Below are 24,200 nucleotides of genomic sequence, written 5' to 3' on the forward strand. Positions count from 1 at the left end.
CGCTGAGATGGGACGGTACCCCGCACCCGGTATTTGGCACCGGGAGCCTTAGGCGGTGTCTCCAGGCTCCTGTACCTTCAGAGCGTTAGTCAGAGGCGGGGCGGTGGGGCGGAGCGCAAGCCAGAACCCGACACCTGGGCTGGGAGCGCACCAGGGAGCCACCGCCTCCCGCAGAACTTGCGAGTCCCGGCGCGGGGCGGGGCAGGGGGCGGGGTCGGGGTCGGGGCGAGGCGGGGCGGGGCAGGGGCGGGCACGGTCTTCAGTAACTGCCCAGCGATTGGTTGGAAGGCACCACAAATGTCTAACAAACTGTTGAAGCGCCATCCGAAGGGCCACGCCTCATCGCCACCCCGCCCAGTCGCTCTGCCAGGCTGGAGCGCAAACTATGGTTGCGCTGGTCACTGAAGGATCCTGACGGAAACCGCTCCTTTCCGGAGTCGGATGAGAGGGGAGTTGTGATTGGCAAGTTAGCTGGGGCGGGGCGGGGCGGGCTAGGACTGTAGTGCTGGGCAACCGTCCTAGGCATGGATTGGGCCGCGGGGTTGTCACCGTTATCCGGGAGGCGTGGCCAGCACTAATAAAGGCGGGGGCCGGCGCGGCAGCTGTAGTGAGTTCCACCGCAGCTAGAGCCCGGGGTGGTCAGCGGGAGGCGGAGCTCGGCAGCTCCGTCCGCTTCAGCCGCAGCGTCCTCCCGCCGGTGTCTCGCCGCAGCCTCTGGAGAGGAACGGACTCTCGCTCTCTCTGTCAGAAAAATGTGAGTTGACTCTGGTGTGGGGGGCTCGGCACCTGCTTGACAACTCTCAGCCTGAGCGCCCGACTCTGCGGGACGGAAAATGGCGCATTGCAGCAGCTGCAGCAGCGCGGGGAGCCACCACCGCGCGCCGCCTCTGGACCGGGCCACCCCCAGGGAGGGGGGCCAGCACCCCATTCTCCCACCAGCCATAACTAGCACCCCACGGGCGGGGTGGGGGCGCAGGGGTCCCACAGTCATTGCAGTCTCTCCTCTCGTGGAGTGGCACCTCATTCTGGTTTTGCTATAGTGCAGACTTGGAGAGGGCGGGAGCTAGGGGTTGTGGATGGAACAACTGGGCAGGGTACTCGAAAGGCCTTTCTGTCATCTGGCTAAATCACTACTTAGAACCTCAGGAAAGACAGTCATGGGAGCAACTGCCAGTTAGTAACTTGGGTTGCCCTACAATCTCTGGATTTGTTTACCCCTCACCCAAAGTGTGATGTCTAGCCCCCCTCGTGGCAGTGGGAAAAGCTCCAGAAACTTTTATCTGCTAGTTCTCTGGGACCAGGTGAGCAGCTCAGAAAGACTCAAGTCGGGTAGTGGCCTGTCATCCCAAGCGGCTGTTTTACCAAGGCCACTCACCTAGGCGGTGTTTTTCTATCACCAAGTCTTACCCAAATATTTGGAGGAGAAATAGGGAGAGCTGAGCTTTCTCCCTTTCCTCCAACACACACAGTTTAGTCTGCAGCAATCTTCAACATCATCCTCTTCGCAAGATCCTGAGGGAAAACTGTGGCTAAGCAAGTGAAGTACTTCTCTGTCAAGACCACAGTATGTCTAATACAGAATTTTCTTTCTGATTACTACCCTGGCCTGGTCCTAGATATATTTATGTTGCTTCCCTAAGTGAGACAAAAGGGAAAGATTTTCTTGTGTTACATAAGGGTTGTAATTATCCGTAGGTATTTTACCGCTGAGTGTTTCCAACCCCCAAAAAGTAGTAAGTGAAATTGCCCTTGCAATTACTTCATAGCCATTTTACTTTTTCTTTTTGATTTCTATGGTTTTAACCAGATACAACTGTTCTACGCATTTTGGGCAAGCCATAAGATTCCTGTTGTTTTCATTTTGGGGAGGGGGCTTCCGGATAGTATCCACATTGGAGAACAGAAGGTGATGGAGAAATCGTGATGGCTAGCGGGCCATTACAAGGTCCTTGACCTTAATCTTGTCATTGGTGCCACCATCCTGGACTGCTTCCAACACTGGCTGCTACCTACTCATTGAATTTTCTGCCTTCAGTCGAGAACTAGATTGCTTAGCTAGCTCGGTGGCAGGACAAGAGTCTTATGGTCCGCATGACTTTGTGTCTATCTTTGCGTTACCTCCTTTGCACCTTAGAGGGAAATGGGAAAGTGATTCCTTAAATGGGGAATGAGTCAGGTGTAATCTACTACTATAGCCTCTCTGAGGAGTTATTCTCTATCTTTTTAGATGTGAGGGAATTCACTTGATCAAGGAGGAGGAGCTTCTGGGTCTCAGTTGTATTGTAATTAGTCAAAGAATTTCCTTTTTGGTGACTTTGTATGGTTTCATCTTTGTTGCATTTACTCTTGAACTGCTCCTGTGAAGAAGTATGTTTGGTGAGACTCTGCGTCTGTTTGAGGAGTTCTTGTTGTAATTTCTACTCTCCATCAAATTTGAGAGCTGTCCCCACTGCCTGTGGGTGCTTCCTTGGCCGAGAACATCTCATGACTTAGGTTATACTTCTGGGGATTCTTTAGGAGGTGAGTTTAGCCTCCATGTTTTGGGACACGGAGGGGAGTTTGTCTTGAAGACCACACACTAGCTTTGAGTGGTACAGAAAGAGAGAACAGTCTCCGTGTGTATAGTAGAGGAAATCAAGATCTCTTTGGGATGTAAGTAACCAAGGGAGTCATCTGAGACTGTGCCAAATCCAGAAAAGGAAGGGACAGAATGTCTATAATGCATGCACATTGAGGACAATTTCTAGCATTTTCGCTTCCTGTCTATACTCTTGGAACAGTTTCCGTAACTAATGTAATTGCTTTGGGCCCCAGATTCTATCTAAGTGAAACCCCCATTTTCTCTGCCAAGAACAAAGCAAACAAACAGTCCTGACTCACTCCACCTACATAGACTTTGCCTTTGGTGATTTTCCAAGCTGCCCTTATGGGAGCCCTGATTTCCTCATCTTGTGTGAAGCATAACCAATAACCGGGCATATAAACCAATAACCATAACCAATAACTTGAATATAAAAAGCGGCGAACTGACAGATACTGCAGTGTACAGCCTCCCTGCTGGATGCTTTGCAGGGTGCAGCTTCCCTCCTGGCTGCCTTCACGGGCTGGCATTGAATGTCTGCGGCTTTTCTAGGTGCACAGCGCAAGCTGCCAGTGGATCTACCATTCTGGGGTCTGGAGGATGGTGGACCTCTTCTCACATCTCCACTAGGCAGTGCCCCAGGAGGGACTCTGTGGAGGCTCCAACCCCACATTTCCCTTCCACACTGCCCTAGCAGAGGTTCTTGATTAGGTCCCCACCCCTGCAGCAAACTTTGGCCTGGGCATCCAGGCATTTCCATACGTCTTCTGAAATCTAAGTGGAGGTTCCCAAACCTCAGTTCTTGACTTTTGTGCACCCACAGGCTCAACACCATGTGGAAGCTGCCAAGGCTTGGGGCTTCCACCCTCTGAAGCCATGGCCCAAGCTCTATGTTGGCCCCTTTCAGCCACAGCCGGAGTGGCTGGGACACAGGGCACCAAGTCCCAAGGCTGCACACAGCATGGGGACCCTGGGCCTGGCCCACAAAACCACTTTTTTCTCCTGAGCCTCTGGGCCTGTGATGGGAGGGGATGCTGTGAAGGTCTCTGACATGGCCTGGAGACATTTTCCCCATGGTCTTGGGGGTTAACATTAGGTTCCTTGCTACTTATGTAAAGTTCTGCAGAGGCCTTGAATTTTTCCACAAAAAGTGGGTTTTTCTTTTCTACTGCATCATCAGGCTGCAAATTTTCCGAACTTTTATGCTGTTTTCCTCTTAAAATGGAATGCTTTTAATAGCACCTAAGTCACCTTTTGAATGCTTTGCTGCTTAGAAATTTCTTCCACCAGATACCCTAAATCACCTCTCTCAAGTTCAAAGTTCCACAAATTTCTAGGGCGGGGTGAAATGCTGCCAGTCTCTTTGCTAAAACATAACAAGAGTCACCTTTCCTCCAGTTTCCAAGTTTCTCCTCACCATCTGAGCCCTACTGTTCATGTCACTATCAGCATTTTTGTCAAAGCCATTCAACAAGTCCCTAGGAGGTTCCAAACTTTCCCACATTTTCCTGTCTTCTGAGCTCTCCAAACTGTCCAGCCTCTTCCTGTTACCCAGTTCTAAAGTTGCTTCCACTTTTCGGGTATATTTTCAGCAATGCCCCACTCTACTGGTACCAATTTACTGTATTAGTCTGTTTTCATGCTGCTGATGAATGTATGCCTGACACTGAGAAGAAAAAGATGTTTAATTGGACTTACAGTTCCACATGGCTGGGGAAGCCTGAGAATCACGGCGGGAGGCGAAAGGCACTTCTTACATGGCGGCAGCAAGAGAAAAGGAGGAAGAAGCAAAAGCAGAAACCCCAATAAACCCATCAGATCTTGTGAGACTTAGTCACCATCAGGAGAATGGCACAAGAAAGACTGGCCCCCATGATTCAGTTACCTTCCCCTGAGTCCCTCCCAGAACATGTGGGAATTCTGGGTGATACAATTCAAGTTGAGATTTGGGTGGGGACACAGCCAAACCATATCAGCAGGGAAATACCTTTTAGGACAAGGCTAGCTCATTTGTCCCTTGTAGCCATCATGGCAGAGGATGTGTTTGAGTTGAGTCAAAGGATAGCTCCAGACAAGATTTCTTGATGCCACCCTGGATGTCCCTGAACCCCACCCAAATGTTACAGAGCCTTTCATTTTTTACTTCTTACCTCTGTGCTGCATCTCTCTACTTCAGATTACCAAGGAGTGAGAATCCATTCTTTTTTGTATAACCTGATCATAATTGTTTTGGTGGTTTGGGGTGAAGATGCATGTGAGTCCTTTCTTGTTTGTTTTTTTTTAGAGAAGGGGTCTCACTATGGTGCCCAGGCTGGCATCAAACTCCTGGGCTCAAGCGATCCTCCCACTTCAGCCTCCTGAGTAGCTGGGACTACAGGTGTGCACTTCCACGCCCAGCTCCTTTCTTGTCTCGGTCACTTTGTGTACTCTGCCCATGTCTTTCCACAGGTCTGCTCCAGCTCAGCCACCCGCTGAAGGGACAGAAGGGACTGCCCCAGGTGGGGGTCCCCCTGGCCCTCCTCCTAACACGACTAGTAACAGACGACTACAGCAAACTCAGGCACAAGTGGAGGAGGTAGGTGATAGCTGTTTCTCTGAGAGTTTCCAAATCATAGGAGTTTGGAAATAATAGGGAACGTCTTATCTGTTCTCCAAAGGGCCTGAGAGGCAAAGCACCCTTTAGAGTTGCACAGGGCCAGACTTGTGATTCTCTGGTTGTTGTTCTTTCCTCTGTCTCTGGCAGGAAGCTTAGCAGCTTTGTTTCTGTGCTCTCCTCAGGTGGTGGACATCATACGTGTGAACGTGGACAAGGTCCTGGAGAGGGACCAGAAGCTGTCAGAGCTGGATGACCGAGCTGATGCCTTGCAGGCGGGAGCATCACAATTTGAGAGCAGTGCTGCAAAGCTAAAGAGGAAGTATTGGTGGAAGAACTGCAAGGTGAATTTTTTTGTCCCGTCCTTCTTCTTTTCCTGGGCTTCCACTGGGAGAAGGCAAGCAAACCCTCAGCTTCTACTTTTCTTTCCTCTAATGGCGCAGGATCTCTCTGACCCGCATAGCTTGGAAGGAAATCTGGAAAGCCTCCTCTTGAGATTGCATTACCCAGAATTGGCCACCAGGGTAGGCTAGAGTATTCAGAACTGCTGCCGGAGAAAAAAGGGATACCCTGAGGAGTTTGAATCGTCAGTTAAGGAGCTTTTCCCCAAAGCAGTTGCTTGCCAAAATTTTCACCTGTCCCATTCTCAGACACACCCAACATCAGCACAATGGCTCAGGCACTTTTTTTTCTTTTTCTTTTAAATTAGCTTTCTCAGGTTGAAATATATATTTTAAAAATAACTGCAACTTTTGGGAATGAGCCGAACATTTCACAATGAAAAATTGAACCAATTGGTTAAATAGCCAGAGTCTGTATATATTGGAATGCCTTCTAAAGCCCCAGGACACTAGGAACTAAGCAAAAAGGAGCCCAGTGCAGGTCCTGTGAGGAATCTGAAAAGCTACAGACGTGCTGGGGTTATGATCCCATGGGAAGCAGAGGGTAGGGTCTCTCTAAGAGGCCCGTAGTTCTCCTGGGTGATGGTTTTTTTTCCCACCATCCCAAGGATGGAGGAAATTCTTTCCCACTAGAGATGTGGCTCTTTTCCTCATTCCCGGATTCCAAGGGCTCATTTTTTGTTCACATGTTTCCTCAGATGATGATCATGCTGGGAGCCATCTGTGCCATCATCATGGTAGTTATTGTAAGTAAGTATCGCTGAGGTTGCTGGTGGGGTGAAGAGGTGGGAAGGTCCTGGAGTCTTCTCCCTGCCTGCCTGCCTACCTGGGGAGTGGGGCTGCTCTGACTGAGGTATGGAGACCACTGCTATGGGATCGTCACCTGGTTTGGGAGTGGGGAAGGGCAGAGACAAGGGATTTCTTTGATGGACAAGCCTTCCCCCTGCAAGGCATTGCAGGGAGACGGTCCCTCCTGTTCTGAGGAAGTGGGGCTATGCTGTGTGTCACTGGCTTGGGTTGGAGGGAGACTGTGGGGATGGGGCACTTACAATGGAAAGACCTGAATGTCTGGTAACTTGGTGTAATTTGCCCTCTTGTTTTCTCCTGTCTCTTTCTCTTTCCATCTGGGACTTCCTGATTCCTGTGTCCAGTCTACTTTTTTACTTGAGAATGTGCCACTCCTTCCCTGTTCTCCATTGCCATCCACACTCATGTCCGCTTCCCTCTGTTTGCTCTCTCAGCACACTTCCCCACCCTCCGTCCTCCATCCCAGCCCAGGCTTCTCCATCACCCATCCCTCCTTTTTTGTTTCATTCATTTGCACTCTATCCCTCAATACTAGAAATGCTGCTCGTGGCACAATCTAAGTCACTACCTGAAGAGCAATGGCTGGCGCCTCCTCCCTGCCCCCTTCTTCTGTACTCTCAAGTTCCCCCAAAGCCCAAAAGAGTTGGAGGCTGATGGAGGGGGAGGGAGGGGAGTGGCTGAGGCGAAGTGTCTGTGAAGCTGCCCAGACCTGGGAAGAGAAGAGTATCGGTGCCCGTAGTGTCTCCTAGAAAGGCCTGGCCACTAGCAAGAGATGGGGCGGGACTGGGAAGATGGCAGCTCACTCAGTGCTGCCTGGTCATGTGGAACTTTCCTCCTGGGCCAGGCCTGGAGAGGGTCCTGCAGGTGGACAGGAGTCCAGTTGGTTCCAGTGCAGCACCTGTTTTGAAAGTAAAACCTGCTTTTTGTGGTTGTTTCTAATCTGTTCGTCCAGGATTTTCTATGTCCTTGGGGATATTACAACTTTACTTTGTTTTCCAGAGGCCTGGAGAACACTTATAGATTATGAAAATAGCAGGACTTGTTTCCATCCCAGAAGCAGTCCTATGTGTGTCTAGCTGGAAGGAACTTTCTCTTCTTTAGATTTTCTACAGCATTCCGTATGAGGGCACCAAATAATTTCATCTGGCCAGTAATTTTCTTTAGCCAAATAATTTCACCTAGCTCCCAGTTAATTGTTGGCATAAAGAGAGAGAATGCCTGTTAGTTATAGAGAAACAGTGAGTCAAATGCTTAATTTGAAAGTAACAAGCTCAGAGGAAGCCTCTTCTTGCCCTCGTTAAAGAGGGTCCCATTCCTCTCTTCCTATTGATGAAGGAGCTTGAGGCTGTTAGCAGTGCGATCTTTGGACACCATGGAATCCTTTCCTCCACACCACCCGTGCACTTGCCAAAGACAGGGATGAGGTAAGAGGTCCCTCCTGAGGACCCGCCGATCCTGAGGATGCGGAGAAGTCGTGTAGACCCACCAGCTCCGCCTTAGGGGGAGGCGTGACAGTCTGTGACAGGTGTGCTTGTGTATTGCTGTGCTGTTGAGGGGCCCTCTCCTCATGAGCCACGTCTCTGTTCTTCCTGCAGTATGTTCCCCTTCAAACCACCCTTACCTGTCTGAATTCGACTTTGCCTCCTTTCCCTTCCTCCTCTTTGCATGGCTTGTATATATAGACAGTGGAACCTGAGGATGGGAGCGGCTCAGCCTATCTTGGGGGCAGTTGCTGAGCTTCGGGATAGGCTGTTAATGTGGGATAAACCCAGGTGCAAGGGGAGGAGGGCAGGCTGGGAACAGAAGGGGGAATGCCCATGGCCCTTTATTCCTTCCTCCCTCCGGTCTACAAATAGGAAGAGGCTGAGACCATGCTGGGCAGGGTCTGGATGCCCACTTTCCATGCAGCAGCATTTCATTGTGCAAAACCATCCTTCCTTTCCCTTCGCCCTTGTTTCCCACATTCCCTTCGTCCTGCCCCAGGGCAGGACTGAAGAGCTGGAAGAAAGCAGTCAGTGTACCCTCCCAACGGTCCCCCTCGAAGGTCTCCACTCTCCTCTGGGCTCCTCCTTGCCTAATGCAGGGGGTCACTGCTGGAGAAGAACCACCACTGTCCTCGATGTGTCCCAAGCCTGGAGCAAAGCCGTCCTCTTGGCTCTCCCAGCCCTATCACAGGAATCATTCCTGGGTTTCTGTCCCTCTGAGGCTCACCAGGGGTAGTTGGCTTTGTTCTTTTGGGGGTGTTAGCCCCTCTACTTTCTTTCTCACCCACCCTGTACCCTCTTCTGTGTGTCTTTGCTATCCCCCTTCCCTCCCACCACCCATGTGCATGAGCAAATGTGCAACTAAACCCCGGGACTTTGCAGTCAAATGAAGCTGAGCTTCCCACATCCCCTTCTTCGGTTTGCCATGAGACGATGTGGGGTTTCCACTGTGTGTCTGTCATCACCTCTTTGTCTTTTTTCCTAACCCTGATCTCATACTTGTACAGAGTAATAACAACAGTTGTACTTCCAGCAAAGGCATGTGGCATATTTACCAATTTCATGTATTCTGAACAAAGGCAAAAAATACAAATTCCTACCACTAAACTGGCTTGGTTGTTGTTTGGGTTGGAGTAGCTGGGAGGCTGGCGGGGAGGAGTGTTGTTTCTTTCTAGCAGTCTCATGTCGCTTTAGGTCAGCTGGGCTGGCTTACATGTGCTGTGCGGTCTTCACGGAGATGGGAGCTCTGCGTGTCGGCACAGGAAGTGGTCTCCCAGTGTTCAGCCTGAACCAGCCCAACTCTTGTAGGTGCTAGTGAGAGGATGTGAAGACAGGAAGTTACATGGGCATCTCACACTGGCAAATAAGTGCAGGTTCCCTCAGGCCTCTTCCATCTGCCTCCTTCCTAGGTCCTTGGCCTGCTTGTCCTGTACCAGGGGATGTGCCCAGATAAAGCTGTCAGTGAAAACCCCCTTTTCCCCATCATCCTTATGTACAGTTTTGGTATGCTGAGTTCTATCGTATTGACCAGGCACATTTTAGAAATGAATAAAAGGAGAAATCTCTCCCTTGCAGCTGAGGGAGTGAGGCATTTGCAGGTATCCTGAAATTCCCCGCAGTTATCTGACGGAGCAGAACCCTGATTGCAGCTGAGATGCAACTCCATGGACCGGAGGGAGGATGCAGCCCTCTGAGGGTCTCTGTTTCATACCTTCAACACTTTGCAAGTTGGAGCCACCAGGCTGGGGGACAGGGCTTAGTTGGGACCGGTGTGGAGAAAGATAGGAAGGTGGAAAAGCTTGCTCACAGCAGACACAAGGGGCTTTTATTTTTGACAGAGCTGAGTTTGGGAGTGGTAGCCCAGCCCCCACCCCATGCCCCATTGTCCCTCACTTGTTCCTTTTCCATTTCTTCCAGCTTTGTTTTTCTGTTCTCTGCTTTGGTGCATGAACCCAGGGTGCACGGTGAAGGAAGGCAGAGGCCTATGCAGAGCCAGGGCTAGTGCCCTGTGAGCTGGTGCCACCTTCATGCCTTTTTAGCTCTGTGACTTGATTTAGAGTTCTTCTTTGAGCACGTGACTACTTTCTTTCTACTCTGAGGCAGCAGAGTGACTACCCAGAGTGCCTTAGAGTCTTGACAGTGAGGTAGCTAGGAGAAACCAAGAGGGAACAAGCCTGGTTTCATTTTCATTTAGGGCAAACTCAGAAGCAGGGGGCTGTGATGGGTGGGTGGGTGGCTGGCTGGAACTTGGGGTATCTGGGCTTCCACCCTGGTCTGAGTGGGGAGGTGGTTAGAGTGGGTAAGGTAGGCCAGGGCCAGAGCCAAGGGCAATCAGGCTCTTACCTTGCCGTCTCTGAAGCCCCAGGAACAACAGTGCCAGAAAGAAGAGGCTGCTGGCAAAGATGACTCCCAAGCCGGTTCTCTGTTCTGTAGGCGAGAGCAACGTGGGCAGCGATCATTGTGGGTAGGAATCATCAGCTGAGCCCTCACCTGCAGTGTCTGCTCCAGGGAGGAGGAGCTAAGGAGTGTGTGTGTGTGTGAGTCCCTGATTGAGGAACCTGGAAGAGGCACCCAGCAGCAATTCAAGGTTGCTGGAGATTCATGGGTTACTCCACACAGAATTCTCTACCTCTTCCCACTTAAGGACAAGGTTTTTAAAATTGCTTTGCAAGTGAGATTTAGGTTGGTTTATTTGTTAACAGTTAACTGGGCCGGACATGGTGGCTCATGCCTATAATCCCAGCACTTTGGGAGGCTGAGGGGGGTGGATGGGTTGAGCTGAGGAGTTCATGACCAGCCTGGGCAACATAATGAAACTCTATCTGTACCAAAAATACAAAAAATTAGCTGGGCGTGGTGGTGTGCAGCTGTGGTCCCAGCTACTTGGGAGGCTGAGGTGGGAGGATCACTTGAGCCTGGGAGGCAGAGGTTGCAGTGAGCCGAGATCTTGCCACTGCACTCCAGCCTGGGCAATGGAGTGAGACCCTATCTCAAAACAAAACAAAACAAAAACCACAGTTAACTGGGATTTTGTAAATAGCTGGGGAATGATGTGAGCTCGGTAAAACCCCAGTTTTTGGGAAGTTCACAGTCTAATGAGCACCCAAGTAATGCCCAGTATTCCTGGATGTTTCCATTTTGAATTGTGGGTTCTTTCCTCTCCCTTTCCTGTTTAAAACCTTTCCACAGGCAGGGTGCAGTGGCTCACACCTGTAATCCCAGCACTTTGGGAGATCACCTGAGGTCAGGAGTTCGAGATCAGCTGGCCATCATGGCTAAACCCCATCTCTACTTAAAACATGAAAATTAGCCAGGTGTGGTGGTGCATGCCTGTAGTCCTAGCTACTTGGGAGGCTGAGGTAGAAGGATGGCTTGAACCCAGGATGTGGAGGTTGCAGTGAGCTGAGATTGTACTACTGCACTCTAGCCTGTGGAATAGAGCAAGACTCTATATCAAATAAATAAATAAATAAAACAATAAAACATTTCTTCAGCATGCTATGATTCTCAGGAAGCTCTAGCTTGAAGGCCCAATGAGATGTGCAGGATTCCCTGTAAGGGGAACCCAGTTGCCTGTTTTTTATATTCTCTCTTTACCATTGATTGATAGGTGACCTTGGGCAAATTCATTGGCATCTGCTAGTGCCAGGTTGCTCACCTGTAAAATGGGAGTCATAATCCATGAAATCGTACATTTAAGTGCTTACTACAGTGGTTGATTCATGTAAATGCTCAATAAATGGAAGTACCTCTGAAGCTTCAGAGTCACGTTCCCTTTTTCCCATATACCCTAGGCTCTAGCTGTGCTGGATTGCTTGCCATTCTCCAAATTCTCTTTAGGCTGTTTTATGATTCGGCCTTCATATATGCTAGTTTCTATCTAAGCTGGTTAACTTGGCTCAAATGTCATCTTCTCTGTCTACTTAGTCTTGTCTCTGTTACTGGACTAAGCTCCTGGAGGGCATGATCAGGAATTATTCATCTGTGATCTCCAGCCCTTAAGCACCTTGCCTGGCACCCTGAGGCTGGAATATAATGGAGTCTCAGGGGATGTGTGTTAGAAGCTGTGGCAGCTGCCACCTTGGGAAAGACAAAGCCAGGAGCAGAGGCAGAAGCCTGAAACCAGGACTGTGAACAAAGGGCATGGGCAGCAGAACGAGGCCAAAGATGAACTGGGGGAAGAAAGCCATGAACCCAAGTGTGAAGGTGGGGAAAAGGAGAACACTCCCAGTACCTGGTGGGACAACCTGGGTGCTGGCCTTAAGGGGCTCCTTCAGAGAGATGTGGGTGACCTGGCAGGTGTAAGTGGCACCTGTAGACCCAGGCTCTGCGGTGAGAGAGGAAGAGATGCTGTAGGTGCCTGCTGCGCTTTGCCTGAGGCTGGAGAAGGAAGCTCCAGAGACTTGGACTGGGGATCCACCCAGTTCCTCTCGGGTCCACGTCACCGCCACATCCAGAGGATAATAGCCAGCAATGTTGCAGATGAGGGTGGGCAGCAGAGCCTCGTTTGCCAAGCTCAGTCGTACTTTGGGGGGAGCTGGAGAAAGAATGAGGAATAAGATTACACAGGGATCCAACTGGGGACAGTGGAGGAACCTGAAGCCTTTTCTTCCTGCCAAGATGAGAGTAGATTGTGGATGCTAAAGTGTCCCTTGGTAGTATACCAAGGCGGGGGCGTGTGAGAGGCCCACATGGATGCAGGCTGTAATTTGGGGGGTTGCATTTCCCAGAAAAGTGATAGTTAAGTCAGCTAAAGGTTGGCTGGCTTCTTACCACCATTCTAAGCCAGAAATTTTAAAGGATGGCAGTGATGATGGTCAGAACTGTTCCCACTGCCCCGCCTTGGTTTGCCGCTCCTGTCCTTCAGGATGTGGTCCAAGAGGACTGGGCTGTTGGAGACAGCTGGCCACAGCAGGGCAGCAGCATCCTGGGCTGGAAATCTTGGTGGAATTATCCTGGAGTCCAACGGGACTTCTTTTTTTTTTTTTGAGAAGGAGTCTCGCTCTTGCCAAGCTGGAGTGCAGTGGTGCAATCTCAGCTCACTGCAACCTCCGCCTCCTGGGTTCAAGAGATTCTCCTGCCTCAGCCTCCTGTGTAGCTGGGATTACAGGCACCCATGACTGCACCCAGGTAATTTTTGTATTTTTAGTAGAGACGGGGTTTCACCATCTCGGCCAGGATGTTCTTGATCTCTTGACCTCGTGATCTGCCCGCCTCGGCCTCACAAAGTGCTGGGATTACAGGCATGAGCCACTACGCCCAGCTGGGACTCCTTATCTAATGCCATCTGTGTTTTGAGGGTGAAGATGGCATTTAACTTATGGGAATGAAGCCTGCTTCTCAGGAAATCACTCTTGCGTTTGGGTCCCAACCTGGAAACGCTCCCAGTAGGCATTTTCTATCCCCCTCCCTGGGATAACCGTGTCCTGGTCTCACCTTGGATGTTGAGCTGGATGATCTGCTGAGCTCTGTGCAGAGAGGTGGTGATCTGGCAAACATAGGTCCCCTCATCCTGTAGAGTGAGGCTGGGCAGTGTGAGGGAGGCATCCCCGGCCATGCCCACCTGCTCAGGCTCCAGGGTAGCGCCCTTCCGCCCAGCCTGCCCCTGCCCTTTGGTCCAGCTGTACACCATCTGACCCTTGCCCTTGTGCTGCAGCCGCCACTCCACATTGATGAGGTCCAAGCCTGGTGCCATGGAGAAGCCACAGTCCAAGGAAGCTGAGGACCCCAGTAGGAAGCTCAGGGATTGGGTCTGTGTCATCACCTGGAACTCCACTGTGAAGGGGAAAAGAGGGGTGATTTGTGAGCCACTTCCTCCTTGAGGTCACCTGATCTCTAAGCTGTGGGCGTGTTATGGGCATACACCTGCCTCTTCCTCCTTGCCTGGCAGTGAGGCCAGTTGAGCTTATTTTCCATCACATGGAACCACAAAGAAATGGGGCTCTAGAAAGGCAGCATGGTACACATGGTGGCCTTTACCATCTGGGGATCACTTACCTCTAGGATAATCTAGTGAAAGCTATGGATCTCTCACCAGGAAATACACATGCAAAATTAAGAGTTACCATCAATCTTCAGGTAAGAACTACTAGAATAGCTGAAAGAGCTCTGAAACCCTGGTTGTTCCACTTACTGGCTCTGTGACCTTTGACAAGTCACTTAGTGTTACGAAGCTCACCGTTTAAGCAAGGATACCGTGAAGACTAGGAACAAGAGTTTAAAAAGCACGTAGTAGTAGTGTCTGTGCCAAACATGCTTAACCTAAATCCAGTCATGAGGAAAACGATCAGATGAATCTAAATGGTGGGATATTCTACAAGACCGCTAGCCTGGACCCTTCAAAGACATCAATTCTGTGAAAAAATGCTCTAGATTAAAGCAAGGAACAGCACAACTAAATGCAGTGCATGATTCTTCTTTCAATTGTGTACTTAGAAAAAGAAAGCAGTAAAAAACATTATTGGGACAAGTGGAGAAATTTGAATTTGGAGACATTCAATTAATTATTATTTTTTAAGAGACAGGGTCTCAGGTCAGGCACAGTGGCTCACACCTGTAATCCCAGCACTTTGGGAGGCCACGGTGGGTGGATCACCTGAGATCAGGAGTTCAAGAAGAGCCTGGCCAACATGGTAAAATCCCATCTCTACTGAAAATATACAATTAGCCAGGTATGCCAAGTGCAGTGACGCACACCTGTAATCCCAGCACTTTGGGAGGCCGATGTGGGTAGATCACAAGGTCAGGAGATCGAGATTATCCTGGTCGACATGGTAAAACCCCATCTCTACCGAGAATACAAAAATTAGCTGGGTGTGTTAGCGTGCACCTGTAGTCCTAGCTACTTGGGAGGCTGAGGCAGGAGAATCACTTGAACCCGGGAGGTGGAGGTTTCAGTAAGCCAAGATCTCGCCACTGCACTCCAGCCTGATGAAAGAGCAAGAATCCATTAAGAAAAAAAAAAAAATTAGCTGGGTGTGGTGGTGGGCGCCTGTAATCCCAGCTACTTGGGAGACTGAGGCACAAGAGACAGGGTCTCCCTATGTTCCCAGGCAGGACTCAAACTCCTGGGCTCAAGCAGTCCTCCTGCCTTGGCCTCCTGAGCAGCTGGGACTACAGGTGTGCACCACCATGCCCTGGACTTTATAGTTGAGACTAGTATTGTATCAATTTTAAAATATCTTAAAGTATGAAGATCAGTGGCATACTAGGCAGTGGTGTGGGGAGATGGGGACAGTCTGCCCTGGCAGGGAGGAGTATGTTATCACTGATGTTGTTCAGAATTGCTGATGTTGGGATATGGTGACACTATAAAGCCATTTGACTTTTAGCTGATTTTATTATTCTGAATTTTTTTTTTTTTTTTTTTTTTTTTTGTGAGACGGAGTCTCTGTTGTTGCCCGAGCTGGAGTGCAATGGTGTGATCTTGGCTCACCGCAACCTCCACCTCCTGGGGTCCAGCAATTCTGCCTCAGCCTCCCATGTAGCTGAGATTAAAGGTGCACAGCACCATGCCTGGCTAATTTTTGTATTTTTAGTAGAGAGGGGGTTTCACCATGTTGGCCAGGCTGGTCCTAAACTCCTGACTTCAGGTGATCCACCCGCCTCAGCCTCCCAAAGTGCCGGGATTACAGACGTGAGCCACTATACCTGGCCTGTTCTGAAATATTTGACACACTGCACTTCCTTACTGCCTGCATCATGGGTAAACTGCTCCCCCACTTTGGTTTGTTTCTGACATGATGGTTTGTGACTATGAAGGATTACGTCCTTGTCCTTGACTGTAAACTAATACCTGCTATGCATGGGAGCATTTGGGGTTCAAATGTTGTCTTTTGCAGCTTACTCTCAGTTCAGAGGAAAATACACACATGCATACATACACATACACACGGGGCTGCGGGGGGGTGGGGGGGAGGAGAGAGAGAATGTGGCAAAATAGTAACAATTAGTGGATCTAGGTGTAGGGTATATGGGTGTTCATTATATTACCACAGAGTTGTTAGAGTGTTCTGGGGTTTTCCAAGGATAGGAAGTTTGCCCCCTAATTTTCTCTGGACTTCGTTGTCTCTTCTTGGAGACACAAAAAAGTGGGGCACAGAGTATTGGATTAATGGGCTCTGTAGAACCCTGTCGTCATGTTCTCAATTTCTGATGCCCTTGAGGATGTGCTGAGCTGGCCAGAACAGGTACTGGGTTCACTAGTAAGATAATGAACAAATGATGCATCCCTTTACTCCTGAAGCCCTAGACCAGGCTAGCCTTTCACTGGGAGAAAACTGGGTTTTGGCTCAATAAGACTACAGTGGACAGCACGCATGAACAGAATAGCATCATGTGTCTTACTTCTGCATGGCATCCCAGTGAGAGGTGAATGAGCTCCATTTTGGAAAGAACACGCAGGTTGTCTCTATGCTTGGACCTTTAGATAGGGGCTTCCAAGCATTCTCTTGTGGACTCGAGGGTTGTTTTTTTTTTTTTTTTTTTTGAGACGGAGTCTTGCTAAGCCTTCCAGGCTGGAGTACAGTGGCGAGATCTTGGCTGACTGCAACCTCCACCTTCCGGGTTCAAGCACTTCTCCTGCCTCAGCCTCCCGAGTTGCTGGGATTACAGGTACCTGCCACCACACCCGGCTAATTTTGGTTATTAGTAGAGATAAGGTTTCACCATGTTGGCCAGGCTGGTCTCAGACTCCTGACCTCAGGTGATCCACTGGGCTCAGTCTCTGAAAGCTCTGGGATTACAGGCATGAGCCATCGTGCCCGGCCTTGCTTTTCATTTTCTTACCTGCAGTTCCCACAGTCCCCTGGGGGTTCAGGGGGAAGTTCAGCATCGGTTGACGGAAAGCATCATCCTCAGCATCACTGAGAGCCTTCATCACCATGGAGATACTTGGTCCCTCTTCAGAGACCTGCACGTTGGCCATGAACCAAGCTGTTGGCTCAACAGTGGCCTCTCTCGTCTGGGGAAAGTAGCGGGAGATCTCACAGGTCACCTCCTTGCCGCTGCAGTCAGCATGGAGCAAGGCCTCGGCCTGGGGAATCTGGACCAGGTCCACTGGAGAGAAGGGGGCACACATGGAGGGCAAATTGGAGTGAGAACACCAGGGCCAATGGGAAGCAGTATGTGTGTCTGTAATTGGAACCTGGGCTGTCCTGGTGGAGGGAGCCCAGGAGGACCAGGGACTTAGGTGGAAGGCTTTTACCTGAGGCCTTGAAGATAACAGGTGGGTCATCTTGGGCCAACATGTCCTCTTGGAAATCGGTGAAGTCCTCCAGGGAGCCATCGTCCGGCACTGGCACCTGCCTCAGCACGAGGGAGGCCCTGCCTCTGTTCTCACTGCTGGCAAGAGCTGTATGGTGCTGACCGTCCTTCACCAGGAAGCAGTCTAGGACCACGTCCACTGCCCGCCACTGCCTCTCTGCTGTGTGAGGCTCTGCAGACAAAGGCTGGGGTGAGCACCCTCTTGCCCTCCAGGATCCTAGCTGTCCCTGTGGCCCTCTATTCTCTCGTCCCCCAAACCAGCTTTCTGGAGAGCACCTGCTAGTACAGGCAAATACCTCTTGGTGTGGGTTATTAAGTCCTAGACTTGCCTTGCTCAGAGGGGTTTATGCTTTTATTTCCAACTGTTGAATGAAAGACTATCTTTTCAGTCGAAAGAATTCTCAGAAGAAAAGCAAGTGCCACACCAGGGAGAGGAGACCGAACACTTGGGGTCGCTGGGGCACTGACAGCCTGCACTGCTTTCTCCCATTACGGGTAGCCTTCCCCTCCCCTGCCTTCAAGGTCGCCTTCCAAGTGATTTCCTGGCTTGGGGAGTCCCCTTCTCTTCTGAAGTATCAACTACCAGGCCAGTGCCCTCTCCGTAGGACAGTGGCTCCTGACCACCGCCACAGAGGCAGCCCCTCTTTAGCCTTTTCCCTTTGGAGTGTCCAGCCTCCCTCCCCACACATTATTGGTTCCTTCCGTTGCCAGCCGCTGAGCCTTTCCCCTGTTGGGCTTAGAAGGCGATTGGGTCATCCCCGGCCCCTTTGCTCTTCTGGAATCTCGGGGAGGGTGGCAGCCTGGTGCTTCACTAGCTCTTCTGGCCACCTCTCCCCGACTCCCCTGACTCACTGGTTTCTGCTGCTCCAGATAGAACCAGGCACAGCAGCAGGCACAAGCCCTCCTCCATGCCCATGGAGGCTGCTCTCGAGTCTCCTCCTCGCCCACTGTCCTCCTCCGCAGTCCTACCCCGCTTGCGAGGCTCGGTGGGAGAAGGGGGGCTCTTCAAGCACCCCTGGCCAGCCAGCGGCCTGTGGGTTTCTTTTCTGTTCCCTCTGCTGCCGACTTCTCTTTCACTTTCACTTAGAGCAAGTGTCACTGGCGCCTGTGTCTCTGGGTGAAGCCGTTTGCAGCAGCTGCCAGGTCCTGCTTGCTGTTCTCCTTTTTCTCCACCCACCTCACCCAGAAATCTCCAGGCAATTTCAAGACCTGACTTCTGCACCGTTTGCTCCCCACCAATCCCAAGAAAGTGGAGCTATAACTGTGGGAAAGGGGGATCTGAAGTCAGACACAGGATTCCCAGTAGCCTGGGGACCTTTCTCACCCCCACCCTCGAGCAGGGCCCAACACAACCAGCTGAGAGGGCTCCTTTGCCAGATTCCGACCTGAGCCAGGAGGCGGGTAGGGCCTGGGATTTGGGACTGGAATTTTAGAGAGGAAACTGGGGAGCTTCAGGGTGGTCATCTGTCACTTTATTTCGCCCGTCTTGTAGCAGGTGAGCCTTTCGAATTAGGAAGTGTGTTTTACAACCAGAGCCCCCGCCCTCCTGCAGCGCAGGTGCAGCTGGCTGGCCTCCGGCTTCCCACCCTCCACCTCATCCGTATTTGTCCTTGTCCCTGCCAGTCTCGAAAAGGCACTCTGTCACAGGTGTACACATGAAAGGCCCTGATGAGGATGGGGCTGCAGTTTCGGCTGCCAGGTTCACTTTCCCTGGGTGGTTGGCGGTGTGGGGTAGAGGCCAGGGCTGTAGTGCAGCTCCCGCAGGCACTGGCTCAGGGGGAGGAGGTAGGCTCCGGTTTTCGGTAATCCTCCTGGATGGGGATGGTGCTGCCCTCCTCCTCCCTGGGGCAGCTGTAAAGACAAGGCTCTGCAGGCTCCACAGGACTTTCTCCTTTGTCTGCAGAAGGAGATCCAATGAGTCTTGGCCAGCAGTCGGGGCAGGGAGAGAAGAGAGGAAGAGATGGGCGGAGGGGGAGGGGTGCCAGGAGCATGCCCGCTAAGGGGAGAGAAAGCGTAGGACCGAGGCTGGTGAAGATGGAGCGGGTGGGTTTCAGTGAGATTCCAGGCATGGGCAGCGGGGTTGAGCTGGTGGGGTGTGGTGCAAGGGCAGGGCTGGAGACCTGTATTCTGTTTCTTACTTGATCTATATTTCCTTTGTTGATGGAGGAACAGGGCTCCAGCCAGGGTAAAAACAAGAAACGTTCCAGAGAAGATCACAAGGATGCGAATAAAATCTGAGCTGCACAGGGATCTTTGGGCTGTGATAGGCAGGAGCCACACAGGGGTTAGGGGAGGGTCCAGCCCTCAGCTCCCTCAGCCCAGCCCTCCTGTCACCTTGCCTCTCCCCTTTCCCCCACCTTCTTCTCTTCCACCCCCAACCATTGGCCAAGTCCTCTCCTAATTGCTGGACTCTGCTTTTTCCACTCCTCTTCTTACCCCTACTTCTAGGAGCTTTCTGTCTGGCTTCCCTCTGGCCCCTCCTGTATGCATTCTTTCTAGTGGCAGGGATTAGGGAGAAAACTCACTTGGCCAGTGGGTAGAGGGAGTTGGGGCAGGCAGCTGCCTGAGGCCAGCCAGGGTCTGCATGTGCCCAGCTGTCCTGGCTTCCAGCATCTCTGGAAAAACAGAGACAGAATGAATAGCAGCAGGGAACTCCACAGGGCACATCTGAAGGCCTGAGAGGCCCTGGATGGGATGGGAATGCAGAAACAGGCTGACCTTATCTAGGGGTAGGAGTGGGGAGTACTGGTTGGGGTGTCACCTCTACCCAGTGGGTTGCCTGGAACTTACCACTGATGTAAGGTAAGTGGGTGGGCTGAAGGTGTGGGTCCAGGGCCTGAGACGGCTGAGTGGTCAGCAAAGTGTCTGGAGCTGGATCGCACTCGGTGCACTCCTTGTCCCTGCACTGCCAGCCATCGGGACAGGCACACTCAGCATTGGCAGTGATGTTGCAGCTGCGAATGAGAAGACCTGGGGGAAGAGGAGGACCAGGGAGCCTAAGAAAGCAGGCCTGTGGAGACCTTTGAGGTCCACTTGCTTCGTCTTGCCTCTAGGGATGCGCTTCCCTTTTCCATTCCCACCCCCGTCCCCCCAATGCCTTTGCCATTGTTATTGTTATTAAAGAAGAAAGTTGGATCTATTGGAAGGAAGATTCATCAGTTCAGACATAGAAACTATGAAAAGTAGAAGGAGCTTACATAAATTTCTCTTATGCTCCTGATACTTATTTTGTTCTTTCTTTCTTTCTTTTTTTTTTTTTTTCTTGAGACAGGGTTTCACCATGTTGGCCAGGCTAGTCTTGAACTTCTGGCCTCAAGTGATCCACCTGCCTTTGCCTCCCAAAGTGCTGGGATTACAGGCGGGAACCACTGCGCCTGGCCTACTTTTTTTATTTTTTATTTTATTTTATTTTTATTTTTTATAATAAAGACGGGGTTTCACCATGTTGGTCAGGCTGGTCTTGAACTCCCGACCTCAGGCGATCCACCTGCCTTGGTCTCCAAAGTGCTTGGATTACAGGCGTGAGCCACCACACCCGGACTATTTTTATTTTTGTTTTTTGAGATGGAGTCTCACTCTTGTTGCCCAGGCTGGAGTGCAGTGGCACGACTTTGGCTCACTGCAACCTCCACCTCTTGGGTTCAAGAAATTCCCCTGCCTTAGCCTCTTGAGTAGCTGGGATTACAGGTGCCCACCACCACCTGCAGCTAATTTCTTATATTTTTAGTAGCAACGGGTTTGCACCATGTTGGCCAGGCTGGTCTCAAACTCCTGACCTCAGGTGATTCACCCACCTCAGTCTCCCAAAGCGCTAGGATTACAGGCGTGAGCCATTGTGCCTGGTTCCTGATACTATAATAACTTTTAATTGAAGTATAATATATATACAAAGAGGCGCACGAGGATAAAGCTGAAGAATTTGTACAAATTTGGCTCTCAGGCATAACCAGCACCAGTTAAAGAAATAGAAAATAGCCAGGTGCAGTGGCTCATGTCTGTAATCCCAGCACTTTGGGAGGCTGAGGTGAGTGGATTATTTGAGCTCAGGAATTCAAGACCAGCCTGGCCAACATAGTGAAACCCCATCTCTACAAAAAATACAAAAATTAGCTGGGCATGGTGGCACATACCTGTAGTCCCACCTACTGGGGAGGCTGAGGTGGGAGGATCGCTTGAGCCCAGGAGGCAAAGGTTGCAGTGAGCTGAGATCATGACACTGCACTCCAGTCTGGGTGACAGAGTGAAACCCTGTCTCAAACACCACCAACAAAAACCAAAGTACATTAGAGATTTCCGGGGGCTAGAGATGGGGACGAGGATGGTGGGAAGAGATGGGGAGTAATTGCTAAGGGGTATGGGTTTCTTTGGGGTGACGAAAATGTTATAGAATTAGATAGTGTTGATGGCTGCAGAACCTATGAATACATTAAAATAAATAAAGAGTTAATTTGCCTTTTTTTTTTTTTTTTGAGATGGAGTCTCGCTCTGTCGCCCAGGCTGGAGTGCAGTGGAGCGATTTTGGCTCACTGCAACCTCCGCCTCCTGGGTTCAAGTGATTCTCCTGCCTCAGCCCCTCGAGTAGCTGGGATTACAGGCATGTGCCACCACGCCCAGCTAATTTTTTGTATTTTTAGCAGAGACAGGGTTTCACCATTAGCCAGGATGGTCTCGATCTCCTGACCTTGTAATCAGCCCACCTCGGCCTCCCAAATTGCTGGGATTACAGGAGTGAGACTTTGCCTTTAAAATATACATTTTGCTCAAGTGTAGGGGTCTGATGCTGGTCTTAATTATCCTGGGGGTGGAGGTGGTAGGGCACTAGATGGGCTGGGCTGGGCTCGGCTCGCTGGCAGCTGGTTTGAGAGGAAGGTGATTCAGAGGAAGACAGTGACACCCAGGTGTGGGACTGGCTGCAAGGGAGTCTGGTGGGCCTTAGGGCAGATGCCTGTGCAGACCCGGGGAGCCCTAGGAGTCCTGACAGGTGGAAGAAGGGTGCAGAAAGGCAGGGTGTCAAAGATCATAACTCAATCTAACAGTTTTATTTCACATGCCTTTTGTCAGGGCAGGGAGAGGGACAAATTCCTTGTTGGCATCCTTATGGTCCTGTGACCTCCTAATGAATGCTGACTCTGAGTTGCTACTACACTTTGGTTTCCTTGTGGCTTCCCAGGAATTGTGAGCCAGGTTGGATAAGGACCTGCAAGGGAAGAATGAGGAAGCCTGGGACAGTGCGGGAGGGGAGAGCATTGGTGGTAGGGAGGAGTGATGACAAGGGTCTCTGCTAAAAGGGAAATGGAAGGGTTAAAGAAGGGTTAAAAACAGTGAGGTGCCATTGTTTCAGTGGTATCTGGAGACCTGGGGGTTCTACGTACCAGGTATAGCCTGAGCTCAAAATTCCAGGCTGGGCCCCCCTCAGGCTCCCATCTATAATCCCAGCACTTTGGGAGGCTGAGGCGGGCAGATCACCTGAGGTCGGGAGTTCAAGACCAGCCTGACCAACATGGAGAAACCCTGTCTTTACTTAAAAAAAAAATACAAAAAATTAGCTGGGTGTGGTGGCGCATGCCTGTAATCACAGCTACTCAGGAGGTTGAGGCAGGAGAATCACTTAAACCTGGGAGGTGGAGATTTCGGTGAGCAGAGATCGCGCCATTGCACTCCAGCCTGGGCAACAAGAGTGAAACTCTGTCTCAAAAAAAAAAAAAAATCCAGGCTGACTTCAGACACTTCCTCATCTCACAGATGCCAGCACTGAGGCCCAGAGAGGGCCAAACTCATTCAGCCCACTCATCTTCTCGCCCCTGGCCGCAATCCCCTAGGGTCCTTCTGCAGCCAGATGCTGCTGTGGTACTTTGGGGTCAATTGGCTGAGCTCCCAGAGAAGAGTCATGGATTGGGCCAGTCTGGAACAAGTGAAGGGACTGAGGATAGGCTCAGTATGGAGCGAAGACCTTCAGGTAGGGTCTGCAGAGTGAGTAGGGAAGTTATCACTAAGAAAAATTCCAACCCTGCAGGGGCTGCCGCCAAGAGAAAAGCATCTATTACAGTCACATTTTTAAGTTAAGTAGACTGGAGAATATTTCTTGTGTATTAAGTATGTTGCTGTTTGGTTTATTTGCAATGGAAGAGCTTTTTTTTTTTCTTTTCTTGTTTTTTTTTGGAGACAGGGTCTCACTCTGCTCACTCAGTCACCCAAGATAGAGTGCAGGGGTGCAATCACGGCTCACTGCAGCCTCCACTTCCTGGGCTCAAGTGATCTTCTCACTTCAGCTTTCTTAGTACCTGGGACTACAGGTTTGCGCCACCACGCCTGGCTAATTTTTCGTATTTTTAGCAGAGACAGGGTTTTGCCATGCTGCCCGGACTGGTCTCCAACTACTGGGCTCAAGGGATCTGCCTGCGTTGGCCTCCTAAAGTGCTGGAATTACAAGTGTGAGCCACTGGACCGCCTCTTTTTTGTGTGTGTGACAGAGGGTTTTGCTCAGTTACCCAGGCTGGAGTGTAGTGGTGTGATCATAGCTCACTCCCTAGACCTCCTGGGCTCAAGTGATCTTCCCATCTCAGCCTCCCAAGTAGCTGGGACTATAAGTTCACCACCACGATCAGCCAATTTTTTTACAGGCAAGGAGTTGCTATATTGCCCAGCTGGTCTCGAACTCCTGGGCTCAAGTGATCCTCCTGCCTTGGCCTCCCAAAGTGCTGGGATTACAGGCATGAACCACCACTTCCAGCCTTGGTTTTTGTTTTTGTTTTTACTGGACCAGGCACTGTAGCTCACGCCTATAATTCTGGTACTTTGAGAGGCTGAGACAAGAACATCACTTGAGCCCAGGAGTTCAAGGCTGTGGTGACCTCTGATTGCACCCCTGCACTCCAGCCTGGGTGACAGAACTAGACCTTGTCTCTAAACAAAACAAAAAAACCAAAAAAAACCAAAATGCAGTTCCAACAGACCTAGTGACACCAAACACATTTTGCAAGTAGGTAGTTTAATAGTTACAGTTACCTGGTTCTAAAAAGTATCTTGCTAGAAAACACTTGTTCAAAGGGGGCACTTTAAAGTCTGCAATT

The 24,200-nt window shown here is 50.6% G+C and overlaps 3 protein-coding genes across 4 annotated transcripts in view; 1 reads left to right on the forward strand and 2 right to left on the reverse strand.

The window, feature by feature from the left end:
* The first annotated feature begins 290 nt into the window (after positions 1-290).
* VAMP1 (vesicle associated membrane protein 1) lies at positions 291-18,166 on the forward strand. 2 transcript variants are annotated; one of them, XR_005203031.1, is made up of 6 exons: positions 291-754; positions 5,030-5,156; positions 5,360-5,518; positions 6,274-6,325; positions 6,727-7,372; positions 18,154-18,166. XR_005203031.1 is itself a non-coding variant. In XM_017546151.1 (5 exons), coding segments are annotated over exons 1-5 (357 nt in total). In that variant the 5' UTR covers positions 291-752; the 3' UTR covers positions 6,744-8,970. The 2 variants fall into 2 exon arrangements, 1 of the variants encoding a protein (XP_017401640.1); XM_017546151.1 differs by lacking the exon at positions 18,154-18,166 and having other exon boundaries at positions 6,727-8,970.
* TAPBPL (TAP binding protein like) lies at positions 9,670-18,862 on the reverse strand. Its single transcript, XM_017546148.2, has 7 exons — positions 17,983-18,862; positions 17,072-17,302; positions 16,654-16,923; positions 13,303-13,641; positions 12,101-12,403; positions 10,210-10,293; positions 9,670-10,014 (listed from the first exon to the last, which is right to left on the reverse strand). Exons 1-7 carry the CDS (start codon positions 18,044-18,046, stop codon positions 9,992-9,994), a joined length of 1,314 nt encoding a protein of 437 aa, XP_017401637.1. The 5' UTR covers positions 18,047-18,862; the 3' UTR covers positions 9,670-9,991.
* CD27 (CD27 molecule) overlaps positions 18,583-24,200 on the reverse strand; it is a 7,346-nt gene continuing 1,728 nt past the window's right edge. The window contains exons 3-6 of the mRNA XM_017546150.2: positions 19,921-20,100; positions 19,656-19,745; positions 19,269-19,388; positions 18,583-19,027 (exon numbers count right to left, since the gene is read on the reverse strand). Coding sequence (XP_017401639.1) covers positions 18,903-19,027; positions 19,269-19,388; positions 19,656-19,745; positions 19,921-20,100 — 515 coding nt within the window. The 3' untranslated portion in view covers positions 18,583-18,902. The remainder of the gene's footprint in view (positions 19,028-19,268; positions 19,389-19,655; positions 19,746-19,920; positions 20,101-24,200) is intronic.

The sequence above is a fragment of the Cebus imitator genome, unplaced genomic scaffold (genome assembly GCF_001604975.1).
Source record: "Cebus imitator isolate Cc_AM_T3 unplaced genomic scaffold, Cebus_imitator-1.0 Scaffold187, whole genome shotgun sequence".
Lineage (NCBI taxonomy): Eukaryota > Metazoa > Chordata > Mammalia > Primates > Cebidae > Cebus > Cebus imitator.

Bases quoted from the DNA above. Each gene is read 5' to 3' on its own strand.
- VAMP1 (XM_017546151.1), top strand. The intron at 5,157-5,359 runs GTAGGTGATAGC...TGCTCTCCTCAG, and splicing joins CTCAGGCACAAGTGGAGGAG to GTGGTGGACATCATACGTGT. The intron at 5,519-6,273 runs GTGAATTTTTTT...ATGTTTCCTCAG, and splicing joins ATTGGTGGAAGAACTGCAAG to ATGATGATCATGCTGGGAGC.
- TAPBPL (XM_017546148.2), bottom strand. From the start codon at position 18,046: ATGGGCATGGAGGAGGGCTTGTGCCTGCTGCTGTGCCTGGTTCTATCT. The intron at 13,642-16,653 runs GTAAGAAAATGA...TCCCCTTCACAG, and splicing joins GGGGACTGTGGGAACTGCAG to TGGAGTTCCAGGTGATGACA. The intron at 10,294-12,100 runs GTACTGGGAGTG...TCTCGCCTACAG, and splicing joins CACCCAGGTTGTCCCACCAG to AACAGAGAACCGGCTTGGGA.